This window comes from Podarcis bocagei, assembly GCF_964188305.1.
Source record: "Podarcis bocagei genome assembly, chromosome: 12".
Classification (NCBI taxonomy): domain Eukaryota; kingdom Metazoa; phylum Chordata; class Lepidosauria; order Squamata; family Lacertidae; genus Podarcis; species Podarcis bocagei.
In genome coordinates, this window is record NC_138137.1 from 39,214,350 (window position 1) to 39,235,404 (window position 21,055).

A 21,055-nucleotide genomic window follows, 5' to 3' on the forward strand; every position below is an offset into this window, starting at 1 on the left:
CAGGATGCTGAACTAGGTGGGTCAGTGGCCAGACCCAGCAGGCTCCTCTTATGTTCTTATTTGCTTTCTAGGTGAAGAAAATAAGCTGACTCTTCTTGACCTTGGAGCCTTGGAACCTTTATTTAAATTAGTTACACATGAAGACCCTATTGTCCGCAGAAATGCCACCATGGTAGTTGGGGTGATGGCTTCTCACAGTAAGAGAATCATGCACAATTATATTTGCTAGCAATATTAAATAAGTTAAGTGCAACTGATGAAATCATAATAGTCCAGTAGAATGACAGTAGAATAATTCATCTGAAATCTTGGGGCTCCTATATCATCACACTGAGGGAGTAATCCCAACAACTATACTGGAGGCAGCATCACTATCCACCAAGTCTCCGGGCAAGGAAGAAGGGCCTATACGGAGAACAATAATCTAGTACTTGATGGTGGAGATTCAGCATAGATGAGGACTGAACAGCTTGTTACTCAGCCATCCAACTGCAACCACCGCCAAATATGGCAGCCCATCGGGGGCTCAATAAATATTTTTTGTTTCCTGCCTGAGACTGCAAATGCAGGCGTGGTTGTCAAGCACCTGGTAGGTTGCAGTATGCACATGATGGGCTATGTTTGACTTCTGCATTTGACTTGACATATCACCAGTTGTGCAGACCTGACCTCAAATAATGACACACATTGTTTTATCAAAAGAGGTGTGCTTCAGAGCTTTTGTAATCCTGCATCAGACACTATGGGGCTTGAAACAAAAACCCAACAGACCAGGGGTTCAGATCAGGGGAGGGTACTACAAGCCATTTCAGCTACAGCATGTCCACAACAACCCATAATTATTCTGGCCTAGGAAGTCAGGTGGCACCATAGGAGCCAACTGCTAAGGGGCATGGTCCCTTTGCCCCCCTTAAATGCTTGAGGGGTCTGCCCCCCCAAGTTGATGGGCATTGCCATTCAAATGGTCTGCTCACATGTCTTGGTTTCTTAGAATTCCTGAACAACACTGGGTATGAGGCTGCTGGTTTCAAATATGTCCAAGTCTGCTTGTGTCTTTCAAACATTTTGAAATCATCACCGAAACTACAACACTGCATTTCAATATAACTTTGATAAATGTACCCAAATCTACTGGGGGAGGATGGAGGACTATGACTGTTCTTAAATATGAAAATAAATTGATCAGCACATTCAAAAACTGTTTTAAAGAGGTTTAGAATGAAAGCTTTTGCAAAATTGTTGCCAAAAGTAGTGAGTGGGAGTGTTAGTCATTTTCTTTCATTCTTTAATTGACTGTTATTGTGTATCTGATGTTGTTTGGCACAAAAGGATATAAAGATCTCTTTTGGAAGTGGCTTGCTTTTTGGTTTTCTAATTTCCCCTAATATATTTCCCTGTCAACTCCCAGCAAAGTACACTCCACCTTTGATGTTACTCATACAGTAGCCATACATTTTCTACTACCTAGTAGAACTTAATACAACTGTAATATTAAGATTACATCGTCAGTTCTAATTGCGCACTGTATTCCTTCAATATATTGACTAAATATATTGCTTCATATCTACATTTGCTTCATTGTAGATGATGTGAAAAAATCATTAAGACAGCTAGATGTTACAAGTGCATTTATAGCTCGCCTGGCACCGGAAGGTAATTTGTAGTGCTCCTTTGTGCAAATTTTTGTTTGCTTCTGTCATTTAATATTTTTTTTAAGGACTGTGGTTTGGATTTTTCTTTTAAAAGTGTATAGCAAAATGAGATGAGACTGGATTAAGAGCTTCTGTTTACATATAGTTTCTAATGACATTTTGCTAACCATCAACAAATGAGAGTATTTACTATGCTAGTTAATGGCTAATTGCACTATTTCATTTTTATGCCATAGAAGATGTAGTCACCCATGAGTTTGCCAGCCTTTGTCTGGTACACATGGCAGCAGAATACAACAGTAAAGTGCAAATATTTGAGCAAGGTGGACTAGAGCCGCTTATCAGCCTGCTAGGAAGTCCTGATCCTGATGTTAAGAAGAATTGTGTTGAATGCATCTATAACATGGTACAGGTGATTATTTTTCACTGTTTTAAGTATAAAGGAATATATTGTTTAATTATAAAGTGATGCTCATCTTCAGTTTGTACATCAAAGTTAATTATTGGTTGGCGTATGGTTATCTTTAAATTTACACCAGTTTTTCCCAATAGCCCGATCCAATACATCTTCCTCATATCCCATAAACTAGGCATTCACTGTCTACCTTCTGTTGAACTTGGGGAACTCCCCTCTAAAGTGCCCCCATTAGATGATCAACACCGTCATCTCTATCAATGCTGATCACATGTTAGGCAGAAGAGGTATAAAGGAGTCTGACATCCACTTCTCCATCCCTGCCTAAGGGATGATTAATACTGTCACTATTAATGGAGATCCAGGTTCTGTTTGCAGGAGTTTTACACTCCTCAATACCCTAAATACCCTTTTGTAATTGACATGGGGGTGAGGGGTAGGAGATGAGATCCATGATCAATACTCTGTGGATCTCTCTTGCTCTGGGTTGATTTACTTGATGGCAAGTCCTATTGATTTCAGTGGAATGTGCTTCCAATTAAATGTGCTTAGGATGAATTGGAACAAACTGCATTTGCATGCATATAAAGGAAATCATTTTTAAAGACTAGAATGCATAAAATCCATTGTCTCTTCATTGTGTGAAAAAAATGGTTTGACCCTTCCAGAGAGGGTTGTGAAAATGTCTGTCTTTTGGGGAGAGGGAGGGAATCAGAAATGGGTTCTGGCTTATTCTTGCATAACACACCATGATTTTGCACATCTTCTTAACTCTTGGTAAATGCTTTTGACAGCTTCTTTTCATAAGGAAAGGAAGGTTATTGTAATTGGTTACTTTCACAATCAAGTGTTAATGTCACCATATGCTGGTTAGCAAAAGAATGGTGCATTTGTGTATGGGAGTTCTTTTCAGAGTCTAATTGCTTGATCCACAATCCAGTGAAGCTGAAACACGAGGATTTAAGCGGATTTAGTTCCATTGACTTCAGTGGTACCAAATTGGCTTAAGTTCAAGCACTCAAATTCAACTGTGTTGTGGATCGGGCTATAAGTGAATCAACTCGGTAATGAATTCAATTCACAGCTCAATCTTTTCTAGGGCATCAGAGCATGTCTTTATTCTGAATCACATTTTGCTGTTTCCCTTCTTTTGCTATCTAGCTGTCTTTGTTGTAAGATATATCTGGACAACTGCACCTGGTGCTTGCTTAGATTGATAATAGAAATTGCACAGAAACATGCATAAGCTGCTATTTTTTAAAAAAAAAACTTAAAACTCTTTTTTTTATATACCATTTTTATACTGCCTAGGACGCAGTCGTTCTTTTGGAAGGTTTTATTACTAGAAAAGGTTGGAATATTTTGCAAGAAAGTTTTTAATATTCAGTTATTTAAGAAGTAATAAAATAGCAGTGAATGTGCAAAGACCTTCTCACGCAGATAAAATTATCATATTGAATTTGAGTGATCCTTTTTGTAAAAGTCATATGCACTAGAAATTTTTAAGGTCAGTTTCTTCTTGAAAAGTACTTTGAAATGTGGCGTGAAAGCAATATGCTTTAAATTATATACAATCTAGTGCTATTTTTCAAGAAAAAGAGGTGCCAGAACTCTCCATTCTCATTCTCTTAGAATGGCAATGGCACCTACCTGAGAGGTGCCAGAACCTGCATGAGAGGTGCTGGAACTGAGTTCCAGGGAGTTCCGGCTGAAAAGAAGCCCGGCAAACTAGGATTGCTGAGTATTGTTCTGTGTAATGCGTAATTTGTGATATTCGGAGCCTAACAATTGTCAGCTTCAAAATAACAAATAATTTAATTGCATTTGTGATAATCGTCTTGCAAAACCACAACATTATACATTACTGTGTTTTTCCATCTAACCATTTCTGTTTGGTACTTAACTACAGGATTTTCAGAGTCGTGCTGCAGTTCGTGAACTAAATGTGATTCCTCCTTTGTTGGATCTTTTGAAGTCTGACTATCCAATTATTCAGTTGTTAGCTCTCAAAACCTTAGGTACTATTTCCATTGATAGAGAAACCAGAGTTATGCTAAGAGAACATCAAGGACTAGACCATCTTTTCAAGATACTTGAAACTAAGGTACCTTTTACTTAAATATAGAGCTGTCATTTGCTTGAAGAAATCTTAATCAGTTAGTCATATTAATTGTAGGCCATTAATTGTTACTCAATCTGAATAAACTCACAGTTGTATTAGAGGGGGGAAAGCATTATTTGACTTAGATAATGCATACATGTGCCATTGTACGTATCATCTTATAATATTATTAATTTAAATATCTTGCTAGTTAAACTTTTAGTAGAACAAATTGTTTTTAACTGATGGATCTACTGGGTAATTGATTATTCAGTTAAGTATTTAAACGTTACTAGAAACATATGGTCAACTCTAAACTGAACTTTAACAATCTGTACGGTAAATAAAATGCAACTTCTTTCACGCAAAACATGTACTGAAAATCCTTACTTCATTCTTAATAATTGCATGGAACTGTAAACTATTTTTTAATGGCCTCAGTCCAAAGAGAGGGTAGCCCCATTGACTGGGTGGACAGTGCTGGTTACTAGTGAATGTGTGGTTGTGAACAGTCCAAAACAGATGACTAGCTTTGGGCATTGTCATCAAAGGCAGAGTTAATCATTTATTTGGCTGAATATATAGCCAAAACCACCAACTATCCAGCACAGTGCATACAATCCGAAGTGGCAGATGCATCCCCCAGGGGCAGGGATCAGGACAAATAACTTACATGTGTTGAATACTTATTGCACTAGTATTTTATTTGATGTTACTAAAGATTTGGTGTCTAGAATAATGTTTAGTTTCAAAGTATACCAATGCTAACCAGGGATTGGGTTTGTAAGAACCTTCCGTTTCTGTGATAAGATATACATCATTTATTTGTCTCAATGAGAAATCACAAGGCTTAATTAGTTGTATATCTATTGGAAATTTTAAAATGTCTGTATTTCTGCAGAGAAGTATTCAGATTCTATTGGTGTCAACTGAATAATTTTGCTTGTCTTTTAATTGTCCTAAAGAGGATGGTAGCAGCTTTTTCAATCCCTTTCCACCATGTGCTGCATGCCCGTTGCACGAGGAATGCCTCCACACCCACTCAGGTTGTGTGCAACGGGGCCCCTTTCCTGCAAATTCTTTGGCACATATGAATAGGCCTCAGACAAAAAGCTTGTGTTAGGGCTTACTTTAAATAGATTGCAACAAGGCATTTTGTATAGTTGGGCAGTGTATTTATATAGAATTATGGAAACTATGAACAAATTTTTAAAGAAAATTCCAATGACTGACACATTTTGTGCTAAAATATAAATGTGATCAGGCATTACATTAAACACATGGCATTTTGCAAACTATTTCTTTATTCATTTAATGAAATTTAGATACCACTTGATTGTAAAAAAAACCCCTCAAAGTGATTTATATTTAATGTTTGTATTTGTTTAACTTTTAGGAATTTAATGATTTACATGTAGAAGCTCTCGGAGTGGTGGCAAATTGTCTTGAGGATGTGGATACTATGCAATTGATTCAGGAGACAGGGGGCCTCAGAAAACTACTTGCCTTCACTGAAGTTTCCACTCTCACCGATTTTCAGAAGAATGCGGCAAAGGCTATTGCTAAAGCAGCTTACGACCGTATGTCATTTCTAAAATACATATTTCTTATGGAAAGTCTTAGAGCATATTTGTGGCATATATTTTTATGGTTGTAGGTAATATTGGACCATGTTGATGGGGGATGTCCTGCCTTGTAGAAAGATTCCTTCTAGTTCTTACTAACTCTGTGATTATTTGACACAGATATTGCCAATTAGTTCAGCTACTTTGCATAAAGTCTTATTTAGGACTGGTGGGTGGGCACATTCCATCTCCTTTGTGTCATTGACCCACTATGATTATTTCTTAAGAGCAATTATATCTCTGTTTATTATGAGGCATATAATAATAAACTAAATAATGCTCTTTTTTTGTATGTGCAATATGCAGCTTTATCCTATGGAAATTAGCTTGGAAGTCCCAGTGGGGCTAACTCCCAGGAAAGTGTGTACAGTACAGGATTGCATCTTGCAGTATAACTGCTCTGCTTGTCTATTCAAATGCACATTACTTTTGAGTAGACTTGTATAGAATTACATTGCACATCATGAATATAGCCAAGGCCAGGCCTTTGAGCCTTGTTTCATAGCCTTCCTTCCCTACATCTTTCACGGAAATATGAAATGCCGCACTGCTGTCACATTTTACCCCTCCATTCACTATCAAATGCGTCATGTGTGTAAGAAAAATACCTCACAAAAGATTTGTTGTCTCAGTCCTGTTTTTATTTATTTAATTAAACAACTGTAATCTCAAGGGTCGTCCGTCCCCCCCCAACTTGGCAAATACTTTTCATTCCCAGGATTAATTCCATCTCATATTCTTAGAATTTCCCCTCTTGGGCTGCTAGGGAGCAGACGTTTTTCTTGCATAGCAGCCTTCAAAATGACATATAGATTAATGTCCCCAGTTGATTAGCCACTTCATCTTACTTTTTATAATTATTCATTCTGTAATTATTTATCTATATAAACAGTTCGCTGCTTTTGAATTCATTATGGAATTTTGAAGCAAGCAGGCTCAATGAATGCTCATAGCTTGCACTCAGCATGACAGTGCTGTTTATGTCTCGGAGTAGCATCTGTATAGTGATTTGCAAAGCTGAAATCGAAGGACTCTAGTGCCAAACGACAAAATGTAGTAATATAAATAATAATGTACTTCTTATCGTTCTGAATCCCTCAAGGGGTTCTGGTGACGTAAAATGTGGCAGATTTAGATGCTTCTTGTTTCTACCATATCTGGGTGATTAGTTACTTCTAGAATTTCTGGCAATATTACTTTAATTTATGTACATTTGTTTCACACATTTTCTAATGCAGAAAAGTGCCTTATTTCTTGCTAGATAATTGCTTTCTAATATTTTATGTATTTTTCCATAGTCTCCCAGTTTGGCAGGTTAAAGCCTACTCAGATGCTTAGAAAGTTGAAGTAATTTAACTTTAGATGTTTTAAAGTATAGCTGTAAATTTTTCTTGTTTTATCTTTTTGTAAACCACTTTGAGGGTTTTTAAAAAAATAATCAAGAGATATATACATTTTATGAAAATAACAGGGACTGAGCAACGGGAGCTCACTCCATCACAGGGATTCAAACCGCCGATCTTCTGATCGGCAAGCCCTAGACTCAGTGGTTTAATTCATAGCGCCACCCGCGCTTACTCACTCTTAAACAGGTTGCAGCCTGTTTGTTCTTTATCACATAAGCTGCTTGATAGCTGATTGGTAGAAAATCAGGATATAAATAATATGAATAATAATTATTCAAATTATGATAATACATAATATGATAATAGATAAATCAGTTAGGCCCCCCAATTTATTAGACTCTACTTTCAATATATAATTATATCCCTGCTCTCAAATTCATTTGGAAAAGAAAATATATTTCCTGCCTCTCTTCCTTAGTCTTCTTTTGCTTTGCTGTACCCCACAGACATTGTTAAAAAATAAGAGGAGCTGCACAATAGGCTGTAATAGATTTCTGTCAAGAACAACGACCTGTTACACTGTATCTCTGGATATAACTCTATGTAACTTCTTGCAGCCTTTCTTTATGAATGAAATAAATGTAGTCTGAAGTATAAAATTTTTGTTTTGCCTAGTCTGCAACAAACTAGCATGGGTGCAACGGAGTTGTGGCAGCCAGAACTGTACCCAGTATGTCACATGCTTTTGCACAGTAGATTTGCATAAAAGAATTATGACATTGGGAGTTTTGTTCTGGTTAGCTTTTGTCCTGATCCTTTGCATAACATTTGCCCTTTTCACAGTTGCTGTACACTGAGTTAATATACATATCTGTATATACATTATGATTGTATTATATATGTATATACAAAAAATATACATAGTTCCCCTAAAACAGAGCATTTTAAAGGTTATTTTCACCAGTGAAATTGTTTTTATGGAAACATTACACCAATAGAATTTTTGAATATATTCATTGGCTGGAGAACTGCAACACAAAACTCAGAGAAGTGCAACTGCAGAAGGATGGGTATGTTTCAGGTTGTTTCGCCTTTAGATGTGAACTGAATCAAATTTCTCCCATATCCCTAGCAGAGGGCAAGTATTACACAGTTAATGAGCAGCAACAGATAAAGTGTAGCTTTCAGCAGTATGTAAAGGTGGCAATGGGAGCCCTGAGACATTGGTCTTTGGTATGAAAACTGGGGTATTAGAGAAGATGCCTACAGTGGTACCTCAGGCTAAGTACTTAATTTGTTCCGGAGGTCCGTTCTTAACTTGAAACTGTTCTTAACCTGAAGCACCACTATAGCCAGGCACCACTCCTGCTGCCGCTGCACCGCATTTCTGCCGGAGCACGATTTCTGTTCTCATCCTGAAGCAAAGTTCTTAACCTGAAGCACTATTTCTGGGTTAGTAGAGTCTGTAACCTGAAGTGTATGTAACCTGAAGCGAATGTAACCCAAGGTACCACTGTACTTTCATTTATGAAATGTTGGAAGGTATTAATTTGTCCTTCCAACAGGATTCCATTATTAAGAGGTGTGGAGTCCATTCCTACTGATGTTGATGTATGCCCCATGTTCAGTGGGACTTATTCTCTAGTAACCTACATCAGTAGAACCAATGCTGCATTGCCAGTGTAATAGGATATGAAATGCATGTCTAGTCCTTCTGATGGTTTTCATTTTCTCTTTCAACAATTAAAGCAAACATTATTTCCCTTTATGCAGAATGTAAATATGTTTTATATCTAATGTGTGGTTTATTATTTGTATTATTAAAACAGGATTGTACCTGCTTTTTAGGAAATAGTCAGGATAATAAACACTTTTGTTCCAGGTACTAAGGGACATTGAACTCACTTTATCAAAAACAAATGACTGAAGTATGGAGACACCCCCCCCAAGAGACCATTACCAGGGATTACACACAAGTTTGGCAAGGATCAAGCCGGAGGCAAAGTCCATTATGTGTCAAGCCAATTTGTAATCCCAATTAATGCCATCTCTAGAGTGTTTGCAGTTACATGTCAGTGGTGTGGCAAAACTTGTGTCTGCTTTTGTTGAGAATTCTCCCAGAACCTATTGAATCCTGTAAAACAAAAGCAAACAAGCAAAAAAACACAAACACAAAACATCTCCTCCACCAAACCGCATATGAAAGGGTGCACCTTTTAAGGTGCAAAATTGAGAAAGTGGAGCAGCTAGATTTCTAATGCCTTTTATTTCTAGTCTAGCTTTTGCTATGAATGTTCTGAACAGTTAATCAGATATAAATATGTACATTTTGGACTTTAAAAAAAGTAACCAGACTGCTTAATAATCTGTTGAACTTCCTTAACTTTTATTATTAAACACACTGTATAAAGTAAATATATTTAAGCTGAAGGAAAGGTTCATTTTTTGGTATAAAACCTCTTTTAGGTGACATTTCTCCGTTTCCAAAATAGAACAAGTATAAAATTAAATCTAAGCCTTGATCCTTTTAGCTACTTGTCAATAGGACTTAGCAGATCGGCTGTCTGCTTAAGGTTATGTAAGTGCTTAAGTATTCCTTTGAATAAACATGAAAGGGAGCAGTTCAGATATACAAAACTCTGCCAACAAGGGCTTTCTTGCTTTGGGCAGCTTTATGAGGCACATAGTATAATATTTATTTGGAGTATATTTGTCTGTCCCTTTAGTGCACTAATTTTGTATGGCTGTTGAAAGCTAACCAAACGGGGCGAGGGTTATAAGATAAACCTTCTAGGATTCAGGGGATATTTCTCATATTAAGGTAAAAGAATAAGTTAGGTTATATATAAATTCTCATAAGCTGCATGATGTTATGTGTGTGAGGGGGACACTTCCCCTTTGTTTCCCCTTGCCTTGTGCAGAGCTGCAGCATTCGATAAAACCTTAATTTTATACTGGAAAGGCAAACTGTTATGCTGCAATATTCAGAGTGTAATCATTTCACTCTGGCCCTTGCAAGCTGGCCCTGAATGGGGGAATCTGTGGGCTTGTCCTCACTGTGACACCCACTTGTGAATTGCAATGATGTCAAACTGTGGAGCATTCCCCCCAGTGTTTTGTCTCTGGTGATGAAACAGGGAGCATTCACAGCCTTCTTCCTGTTTGTCTAGATAGGAATTAAGAGTGTATGAATCTGTGAAAAAGGCATAATGCACTTTTTAAACCACCATCCTATGGTAGCTAGTCCATGCACTAATTTGAATTATACAGCAACTGTCAGATATACAGCATCTCCACTCAAAAACTGACTTATTTAATTTTCATGTACATTGCTCCTATTAGTACCCCTTAGTGAGGATATATTGCCAGGAAGCGGGGCATGCATGTTCTGATTCTGCATAAATTTAGGGTTGTTGTTTTTAAAGGGAATATAATTGGTTGTTATTAGCTCAAGTGCTTATTGCTGGTAAGTGAAATGCTTTTTGACCTGCTTTAAAAACTCCCATATTTCAGCAAACTTAACCAAGTTAGTGTGAGGTTCTGTATGCAGCTTAAGGGTATGACACTTTATAAGTGCATTTTAATACACTGTGTTTTGATGTTGTGCTGAATGGAAACAAACGTTTGCTAGTGACATAATCTGCATGAAAATTTGATCTTTCATTCCCCTTCCTACTTAACATTTGATGTTGCTGATTATTATTGTTCTTCTTCTTTATGCGCAGCTGAAAACAGAAAAATCCTGAATGAACAAGAAGTTGAAAAATGTCTAGTCACACTTTTGGGAACCGATAATGATGGAACTAAAATAGCTGCTTCTCAAGCAATCGCTGCTATGTGTGAGAATTTAGCTAGTAAACAAACCATTGGAACTCTAGGTAAATCGGTTATGGTGGAGGTAGAACTTATGATCCGTAAGAAAATATTTACCAATCTGCAGTTTTGCCATGGCTAATTTGAGACGGCATACATACAATTATTATTATTTTTCCAAAGGAATTCCCCAGCTAGTTCAGTTGCTAAGCAGCGACAATGAAGAGGTAAAGGAAGCTGCTGCTACTGCTCTAGTTAATCTGACAACAGCTCACCCTGCCAATGCAAGGTAAGCTCAAGAGGAATAAAGAATTGCTGAACACATTTATCAGGACGTATATTTTACCTCTGTGAAATTTCTAGGTGGCATATTGTCCTGTTACCTCCATTTTGCTTTACATCCTGGCTCCTGTGCTATTCACTGAATAGACCATTGTCAAAGTTTTACCATCATTTTTCTTGACTATTTATATGCAAATCCAGTGTAGTGTATGAAACCAGCTAGGTGTTTTTGTAAGAAACCTGGAAATAATATGTATGTTTCCTGATGTGCATCATTGCACACCTGGGAAGTTTTTAGAAAACGAGGCTAAAAATTATAATACATTGTGGAGGGGGGGGGGGAGTTCATGAAACATTTTATAGCTCTCCTAAAGATCCATGCTTTAGGAATTTCCTCTTTCTGTGAATACTGAAGCATTTTTTGGCTGAATAAAGCTGGTGGGCTAGATTGTGTGGTCCCCATTCCCTGAAATGACCTAGTGTGGTATGTAGCACATGCAGCTGTGAACATGTGACGAGGGATAGGGGAAATCCCTGTGCACAGGCATGACACATACAGAGGTCTGGATCAAACCCCATATCTAAACTTTTATTTCTACATGGAATTACACAATATGGTTTGGATATATACTAAGCTATCACTTTGCTGAAGCTTAGCAGGTACACATCTAGTCATTGCCAGGATAGGTGACTGCCTGGGAACCACATATATGCCACCTTGGATTCAATGATGGAAGGAAGGTGGGCTATAAATATAAGAAAATAAAATGGGATATGTTGCATTAAATGTGCGATTGAACTTGAATGTCTTTAAAAAAGTCACAGGGATCTCCACACAGGGTGAAGACCATTGGCATGGGTTAACTTTATCTTACATAGTTTTTTGCTGCAGGAGGGAAGATACTATTGATGTTCATCTTCTGTTGTTAAGGAATCTTGTTGACAGTGCAGACTGTTTCTATTGAAGCTATTGGATTCATACTAGGGTGTTGATCAGTGTAATATATGGTACATATACACATAACTGTGTATAACAAAGTTAGGGAATTAAGTTCAATTCAATACTAACTTTCCACTTGGTAGTCCTTTTAGATCTAGTTATTTCTCTTCTTCCATCCCTCATTGCAAGCTACTCCACAAAAGAAGGGGGAAGCAGAGTCTAATGCTGTGGATTGTTGCCTTGGCTGACTGAATGTGCCCATAAAGCAGCATTTTAGATGGTCATTTAGAGAATTTTATGAGAAACTAACAGCAATGATTACACTGGCCAGTCAACAGTTGATCAGGATTTATGAACTGAACTTGTTTCAGGTGTGTTCATCTTGAGTTAAGCATGAAATTTCATAAAAAACAGTTGTGGGCATACATACTCACATATGCGCATACATATACATTTTTTCTCCTCCATTTATTTCCATCTGTATCCAGATTATAAGGGCTGTGTTCACTCAGTCAGAAATAAAACCATATGTGCCTTACATGAACAATCACAAATGAGCAAGGTAGTTCAAATGTCAAAAGACTTAAAGCAATGAAATTTGCAAAAGGTTTCTTGGAGTATCTCAAATAATGAATGAAATGGAGAAAGTGATTGGCTCATAGATATTCCATGAAGAGAAAGAGACATAATTCATCGGATACATTTCATGTCACAAATTATTCACTCGGCTCTAATAGCCACTGACATTAATTTAACATTACCAGACGAAACATCATTCATCATGTGTAGTCATTATTCAACCCACTTTTCTGTTTTCTGAAAAAATGCAGTAGATATTGACTCTGATACTCCTTTCTTGTGGCTCTTCAGTTAATGTCAATTGTAGCTAGGCTCACATATAAAGAACCAGGTATTGTCCTCTAGGGCCCAAGCCTGCTGGAATTGCTTTGCTCAGCTCTCAAGTTGGAAAACAATTGTAAAGTTGATTGGTACAATGCTGTCCTGTAAAAACCAACCCTCAAGAGGGTGGGCTGATGTAGATGCTCTCTAGAATCCCCCTTGGGGAAGATGAAGGATTTGATGCTGGGCTTCAATGATAACCAGTTGCTAGAGTATTGAGGTCCTGGGCATGTCACCTTTTCCCATCTAGTCATTCTTATTGTGGTATGTGGTCGTGCTGTAAACGTGTGTGAAGTTTTTATTTACTGGCCCATGTGCAGTGTGCCTCAAAAACCGGAAAGGGGCAGTAATGTAGTAGCAGTTTGGTTATGACAGTGAGGAAGGGGAGCTGGGGCAGTTTTCTGGTCATATGCAGGATATAATACTTTCAGTCTGCTTTTAAGAAGAAGCAGTGTCTTCTCCATGTTGTCTCTTTTCTCCCATGCTATCTGGTTGTGAATTCACTAACTGGAGTTAATAGTACACTGCTGCACTTCCAAAGGCATAAAAAGCACTGTAATAGCAGTACAGAAACAAATGGTGGTGATGGGAGCTCATAGGTATCTTCTTCTTTATCCTTCACTAGAGTGCACTTCCTTGGTGTCAACAAATTCTCCTTCATTTCTGTGTCTTCTCCATGCAGGTCATCATCACTGCAGCTACAATCACTTATTCTTAGGGAGCGTACAGCTGCCTGAACTATAATCTGCCTTCTCTCTGCACATTCCCGATGAACATAAATCTTCTCTCTGTTATTTGTACCCACTGCAGTAACCACCTCCTCAACCTGGTCTTCCTCTTGAATGGAAACAAGAGGAGCAGTAAATCCTTAATTTTGGAGGACTGTTGTTACCTTGATGGGTGTTGGTGGCCTTTGTACACAAAGAGAGTGGAGGTGTCATGAGGGCTGGACTTCTGTTATTGGTATCAGTGACTCATAAGAGTTGGTGAAGGATTTTGGGATGACCTTGTACTGCTTGATCCCTACAGGTGGTCATTCCAAGCTGCTTCTGCCCACTTAGCACTGCTGTAGAGCAGCCAGCACATGTTATAAATGAAGATGAGGTGCGGATGCAGGGACTACCCCTGGTCTAAGCAAGCACAGATTATTCCTGAAGACATTGAGGCAGCCCAAGGAAGGGGGGGGGGCTTGAAAGTATTGGCCTTGGCGGAGTTGGCACTTGTTCCTGAAGAGGGTGAAGGCATCCACCTTTACTGGCCAGGTGTTCCTAGCATGACTGATGAGGTTTGCTTAAATGTAGACTCTTTGGTTGGTTTGGGTCTATTCAGCTGATACTGGTTGGGAACACTGATACCACTATTCACAGTGTAGCCTGGAGTCATACCTTTTCTATTGAAAAGGATGGTCGCCAGTTTTTCATAAGAAGGCATCACCTTGGGTGGTGAGTAGTGACATCCTTGAACATCTTGAAGGCATTAATTTTCTCCTTGCACTGGGTGATAATATAGTGGTAGCTTCACTGCTGCATCTCCACAGAGAGCCAAGTAAAAATAATATCTTTCTGAAACCAGTGTGAGAGTGCCTCTCATGTGAGAGTACATGAGATGAGATCCACAGATATATGCACACCACAGCCTCCTCATCTGACCAGAATTAAGTCTTTAATCTCTGGGAGGCCATCTGTTCAGAGTCAAACAACTACATGTATTAAGTATCTTGTGATTGCTCCTCAGTCAGGAAGGCAGTTTGTGTTAAAAACTATTTGCAACCCATACTGTAGGGACTTTGCTGTTGATCAAACCATCATTTAGGTTGTGCATTCTGCCAGAAAATGGATAACATGGGAAGCAATATCTCAAAACCCCTATTATGAAGTCTGGCAAGCCCATCTCTAGAAGCATATACCGAATGCAAGTAACAACTCCAGGCCACCAAAGTCAGGGAATATTGTTCCTGGGTTTGTGAAAACAGAACTGAGGCTTCAGGGCACAATGTGGATTGCAAATCAGGTGTTTGCACAGGAGGTGCTAATTACCCTGCAGCCATGAGTTGCAAATTGCGGGCAAAGGTTTTTTGTGCCCCTCCAAGGATTAGATTTCTATGCCATAAGGAGTTTGAACTTTCTTAACCTTCCCAGTTTTACCTATGTGAATGCTTACTTTTATCCCCAACAATTGTTCTGTGTGTGTGTGTGTGTGTGTGTGTGTGTGTGTGTGATTGCTACAAGTTAATAGGGTAGACTAGAGTATCATTATGTACTGATCATTTCAGTTTGCTGCTTACATCCCATTTTAGATTTAGTAGGGAGTGCTGGGTTGTAGTCATTTCAAACTTTCTGCTATTGGACAGCAGCTACAAAATGAAGCTGTCTGCCTTGTGAAGAATGGAGTGTAATGGAGAAGTGGGATGGGGAAAGAAGCCTGTTGCCAGGCAGAGTTAGGAGGGGTTCTTTGGTCAAAGTGGTAGAAAGACCTGCTTCACCTTAATAGTGGTCTTTTTTGGTACCTTTTTGCCATTGTTTGGCAGGCATCTGAAGCAGGGTGAACAAACAAACCATGCTGGGTTTGCCTGTAATAAAAAGCCATAGTTATAACAAGCCAAGTTTCATAAACCAACAACAAACAATGTCTTAAGATCTTGGTTTGTTGGTTAAACTAAACACACATTGACTTACGTGTTGTGTGTGAACCAGGCCAATGTGTGCTAACAACATCTCTCCCATTCAGGCTTTGCCTGTCCTGAGGGAAACAACCATGTATTAATGATGGTAAAATGTTTTCAAGTTTAAACATTTGTCTGTTGGGAGAGAAGTCACTTCATCCTAAGATTATATTCTCTCCTGACTAATCTGTGTCAGGTTGTTGTTGTTTTTAAAGGATGCCTAATTTGTTGTTTCAAGCATGTTTAAAGTATCACAGATTTGTGTATAGAACAACGCTTTTGGTACAGGATGCAAAGGACTTGTACAGTCCTACTTGCCTACCATAGGTTGCTCCTTTGGTTATAGCAACATATCATGGCTTGCTATGTATTAGCTAAAGCAAGCATAAGCAAAGGAAAGCATAAGGCTGAATGTCCAGAGCCACATTTTCAAAGAAATTTCAGCCTCCAAAATGAAAGGTGGATTTTCAGAAAGCCAAGAAAGGAAAAGGTAAATGTGAGCTAGGCTGTAGAAAAAAATGAGCTAGGCTCATGTTTTCCATCTCGGTTTCAGATAAAAGCTTGACTGAAAATCTGACCCCAAGGAGGCACTCATGTTACTGCTGCAAAGTCCATGAGCATCTCCTTGGTAAACTTGTGTGTGCTGGTTGATTTCCCATCAATCCAATTATAAAATAATCAAAACGGTACCAGCAGTTCACTATTAAAACAAACCACTGATTTAATAGGCTGGACATTAATTTACAGTATCACTGCCATCTATTGGTCATTCTGTTCTACTGGTACCACTTTTATTGAGATTGAACCATGTGTTAAGTTATTTATTAATACACAATATATGTATTATATAAGTTGTTAAATGTAAAATGAGGCAAGTAGTTGCCTTCTAAGTGCTATTTATATTTTAACAAGCTCCCAAAACTTGCCAACATAAACAGCTTCTGTAAAACAAAGATTAGGCTAATATTATACTGGATTTAAATTACTGTCATAAATATTAATTATTCTTGGTAACAAGTTACCACTGTTCACTCTTCACTACACAAAGGATACTAGAATAAATGACTTTGTTTCATTAGTTTGTTGTGTCAGGGTTTTGTTTTTGTTTTAATTCTCTTTGAAATATTTTGAGAAAACACTGACTGTCACATAAATATTAAGGATGAACTGACCTGAATTAGTTCTTAAGTTGTATTATTTGTATCAATTTTAGATATGGAGCTTAACAGTTTTCATAAGCAAAAAGTCAATTTCCTGCTTACTATGACTTATAATATAAATTTTGACACAGGGATGGGAACTAGTGGTTTATACAGTTAATTAATTTTAGAGTCTGGACTCATGGTTAGTTGGAAGGATGAAGCTAGAGTTTAGTGTTGACAGTTTGGAGTGATGTGACCTAGAAGTAAAGCAGCAAGCTGCAGAGTCAAAGAGCAATGTCTGGATCCAAGGCTGCAGCTATGGGAGAAACAAGATGCTTTGTGGGTGTTAATGCTGTGAATCTCTCCATCGTAGCCTCAATTTGTACTTTTGTGTAAATAAACCATATAACAGAAAAACACCAAAGTTTTGGAGCTTTTTTTGGCAAAATTGCAAGAACCCGAGGTTTTTGAGCTATTTTAAATGACAATCACCAAAAACAACACTACGACATGGGCTACCATACACCTGGATTTTCGCAGACATTTCAGCAATTTCCGCTTGGACGCTGTTTACAAGGGCTGAATACTGGCTATGTCCAGGAAATTTTGGACGTATGGCAACTGTGCCTTATCTCAAAAGGAAACACAAATCCTAGATAAGCACCTGAAACCTGTGGACTATCGCACTGCTTGGAGATTGGGGTTGCATGCAACAATATGTTATGCCAAGTTGAATTCACTGTATTTGTATTCACGATATTTAGTATTGCTATGCTCAGTGGCTAACACAAATTGATAAGCTGAACCATGTGCAACCTTCAGTATGCCCACATAGCTCATTTATGGGACAAAATAAAAAAAATCCTTCCAGTAGCACCTTAAAGACCAACTAAGTTAGTTCTTGGTATGAGCTTTCGTGTGCATGCACACTTCTTCAGATACATTCTTCAGATACTTCTTCATTTATGGGAGCCTACCTAGTTTTTCCAGGCTTAAAATTCCAAACTTCATATCAGAAATCATTATTGGAAAAGTCACAGAAAGCTGACTTTAATTTCCCAAGAATTAGTAAAGACAATTCTGGATATATCTGTTTATATGAGCAGTTTATCACAGATCGAACATAGTGGAAATTATTTCAAAACAAATGAAATTCTGTCATCTTTTGGTGTCCCATTGATCTGAGGACTGTCTTTTATTTGAATGCAACAGCTAGAATAGCCACATCACCATAATTATTGGGAATCCCATGCTGTTTGCACATGTAGAATGGAAGAGGACTTACAGAAATGCCACTTTATCAGAAGAACAAAGACATACCAGAAGAAGTTTTCGTGACAGTTTCTTACAAGATATTCCTGTTGGTGTAAGAATCATCAAGTCATTAGACTGGATGGTATCAATGGTGTAATACAAACTCTTCTACTTCAGCCTTAGCTACAGGCTATCAATTTCATTTCAGACCTTCAGCATTTATTGAGCACACAGCCATAAGCTGTCCCCTTGTACCAAAATGCAAATATAAACTCTGCATTCATCAGAAATGCCTCAAACATCATTCGAGATTTCAGGAAGTGCTTTATGAGTAGCATCAGCCAAGTGCAACCACCAAACAGCAAATTAAACTCTTCCCCCACAAGTAGGACTACAAGTGGCATATGGTTTGTTGAATCAGATAAAACAGAGATAATGCTGCTGCAGACAACATTCTTGTTGAGTTTGTATCTAAATTGTGAATATTCTACTGAACCTTGTTTTTAAAAGATAATTTGAGTTTTTTTATATAATGTCATGTTTCCCCCATAAACTTACTGTCCTTCTGTGCTTGAGGTCTGGAATAAACTACTAGCTCGCCTCTGTTGTAGTAATGTGTGACTTAACACTGACCCCTAGTGACGGCCTGCAGAACTTAACACAATGCGTACGCCAATATCCCAGAGGGATAAGCTATGTTAGTCTCTCACAGCAACAATAAAGAAGAATCTGATGACACCCTAAAGACAAATACATTTATTACGGCATAAGTTGTTGTGGATTACACTTCACTTCATCAGATGCATGAAGTGGTAACCTGAGTTGTAGGTATCTGCTATGGTTAGAGCAAAGTAATATAGTTGGAAGTAGTAGTAGTAGTAAAATTTGCACACCACCCTTCATCTGTAAATCTCAGGGCAGTGCACAACATAAAAATATAAAAACAAAAATTACATGATAAAAACAAGAACAAAAAACCCACAAACCAATAACACCCCACCCCTCCCACAAACATATTTAAAAGCGGTATAAGGTGTTAATCATCAGCAGCAGCAGCCAAATACCAGCTGCTGTGGGACATATTTGCTCCTTGTCTTTGTACAAAAGAATGCCAAGTTATACTTTAAAGCTAGAAGAAAAAGACCCATCAAGCTTCTACAAGATCCCACTATTTTGATCCAACTACGGTACATCTCATGTTCCCACAGGACCATATTCTTATAGGTGGGGCTACCGAAGAGTTGTGAAAAAGAAACAGTCTTATATCCTAACCCTAATCCATATTTCCAAATATGCAGGATCAGGACCTTGGATCTTTAAAATATGAGTCCTCATTGCATCAGCATGAGTATGGGCATCCTAAAAATAGAGGATGTAATTGAGTGGTGGAGCACATGTTCTGTATGCAAAAGGTCTTAGGTTCAACACCTGCCATCTCCACATAGAACTGGGAAATATCCCTATCCTAGAAAGCCTCTGCTGGCCAACGTAGTCAAAATTCATCTGAGATGTACTGGTTCTTTTCAGAATCATGCCTTCTAAAGTGACTACGACTCACAGACTTCTAATGAGTCCACATTATAAGTGGAAAATAAGTATTTTCTTATTTAAGGTATAGAATCATAGAATCATAGAGTTGGAAGAGACCACAAGGGCCATCGAGTCCAACCCCCTGCCAAGCAGGAAACACCATCAGAGCACTCCTGACATAATAGAATCATAGAAATCATAGCTGAACTTGTCTTTTATTTGTTGTCATTGGTTGGGTTAAGTGTGGATCTGTGAAGACTTTTCATTATTTTCTGCTTCTTTTAAACTTCCATGCCCTTGAAGAATTGTAGTCTAGGGCAAGTCTTCTGCCTAAAGCTTAAGACTGGATGCGAAATGGACCTTAGACTACGGATTTTTCATCCCTGTTCTTCCTACAATGCAGAAAGGGGGTGGTGCTAGCTAGAACAAGGTTAAAGCCACTGTTTTGTCACTTTCTTTTATTTTTATGCTATATACTGTATTTGCTTCTAAATCCCATTTAATTTATTTCCTGTGTTGGTCATTTGGGAATTTCCAACAGATTGTATCCATCTTTCCATAGACTGCCTAATTACTTGGATTAATATTTATCATTGCAGTCCAATGCACATTTACTTGCAAGTAAATCCCACTGTGTTCAGTGGGACTTATTCCCTAGTTAAGGTATACAGTTGTACCTTTTTAGAAGAAACATCAGGATCTTTTAACCAGATCCAGAATCCAGAAATGTTTTGTCCTATAGCCTGGCCTTAGGCCTTCAGAATACCCTGAATAAAATATTAGTATTTAGTGATTCATACTATTATGGTGGCAGCATGTTAAATTTTATCCTTGCCCCCATGATTCATTTGGATTCTGTAGGCAGTGATTCAGGAGATAAATTATTGTAGGGTGTAAAATGAAGCATTTAATCATGAACTTGGAATAAAACGATCACACAGTAGAATAAAAATGCTAGCTATCAAAACTTAATCACTGAGCTTAATATGAAAGGGAAATAATTTTCTAAATGTTTACAAGAAGATAAGTAATTATGCAACCTTTAGAAGACATCTGAAGGCTGTATAGGGAAGTTTTTAATTTTTGATGTTTTATTATGTTTTAGAGTAGCTGGGGCGACCCAGTCCAATGGGCAGGGTACAAATAATAAAGTTGTTGTTGTTGTTGTTGTTGTTGTTGTTGTTGTTGTTGTTGTTGTTGTTGTTGTTGTTACTACTATTACATGCCATCAAAAGCATGTTTCTCAGGGACTGATCTGAATGAAGGACATGTGGGGGTAATTCAGCTGTTGAAACTAAGCAGGCCTGACTCTCTAAACTTTGAAATCAAATTCTGAACTCCTTTGAGTTAGAGGCAGATAAAAGTGTTAAAAGTAAATTTAACAAATTTACTT

General features: G+C 38.0%; 2 protein-coding genes across 19 annotated transcripts in view; one reads left to right on the forward strand and one right to left on the reverse strand.

Moving 5' to 3' along the window:
- The window catches only part of PIP4K2A (phosphatidylinositol-5-phosphate 4-kinase type 2 alpha), a 190,582-nt gene that overhangs the window by 121,441 nt on the left and 48,086 nt on the right, over positions 1-21,055 (reverse strand). The window lies entirely within an intron of this gene.
- The window catches only part of ARMC3 (armadillo repeat containing 3), a 67,283-nt gene that overhangs the window by 28,778 nt on the left and 17,450 nt on the right, over positions 1-21,055 (forward strand). For 12 of the 14 annotated variants that reach the window (XM_081163191.1, XM_081163196.1, XM_081163200.1 and 9 more), the window contains 7 exons: positions 72-197; positions 1,585-1,653; positions 1,889-2,064; positions 3,977-4,171; positions 5,565-5,748; positions 10,865-11,017; positions 11,136-11,241. In XM_081163191.1, the coding sequence (XP_081019317.1) occupies positions 72-197; positions 1,585-1,653; positions 1,889-2,064; positions 3,977-4,171; positions 5,565-5,748; positions 10,865-11,017; positions 11,136-11,241 (1,009 nt within the window). The remainder of the gene's footprint in view (positions 1-71; positions 198-1,584; positions 1,654-1,888; positions 2,065-3,976; positions 4,172-5,564; positions 5,749-10,864; positions 11,018-11,135; positions 11,242-21,055) is intronic. The other 2 variants (XM_081163189.1, XM_081163190.1) reach the window with 2 other exon arrangements.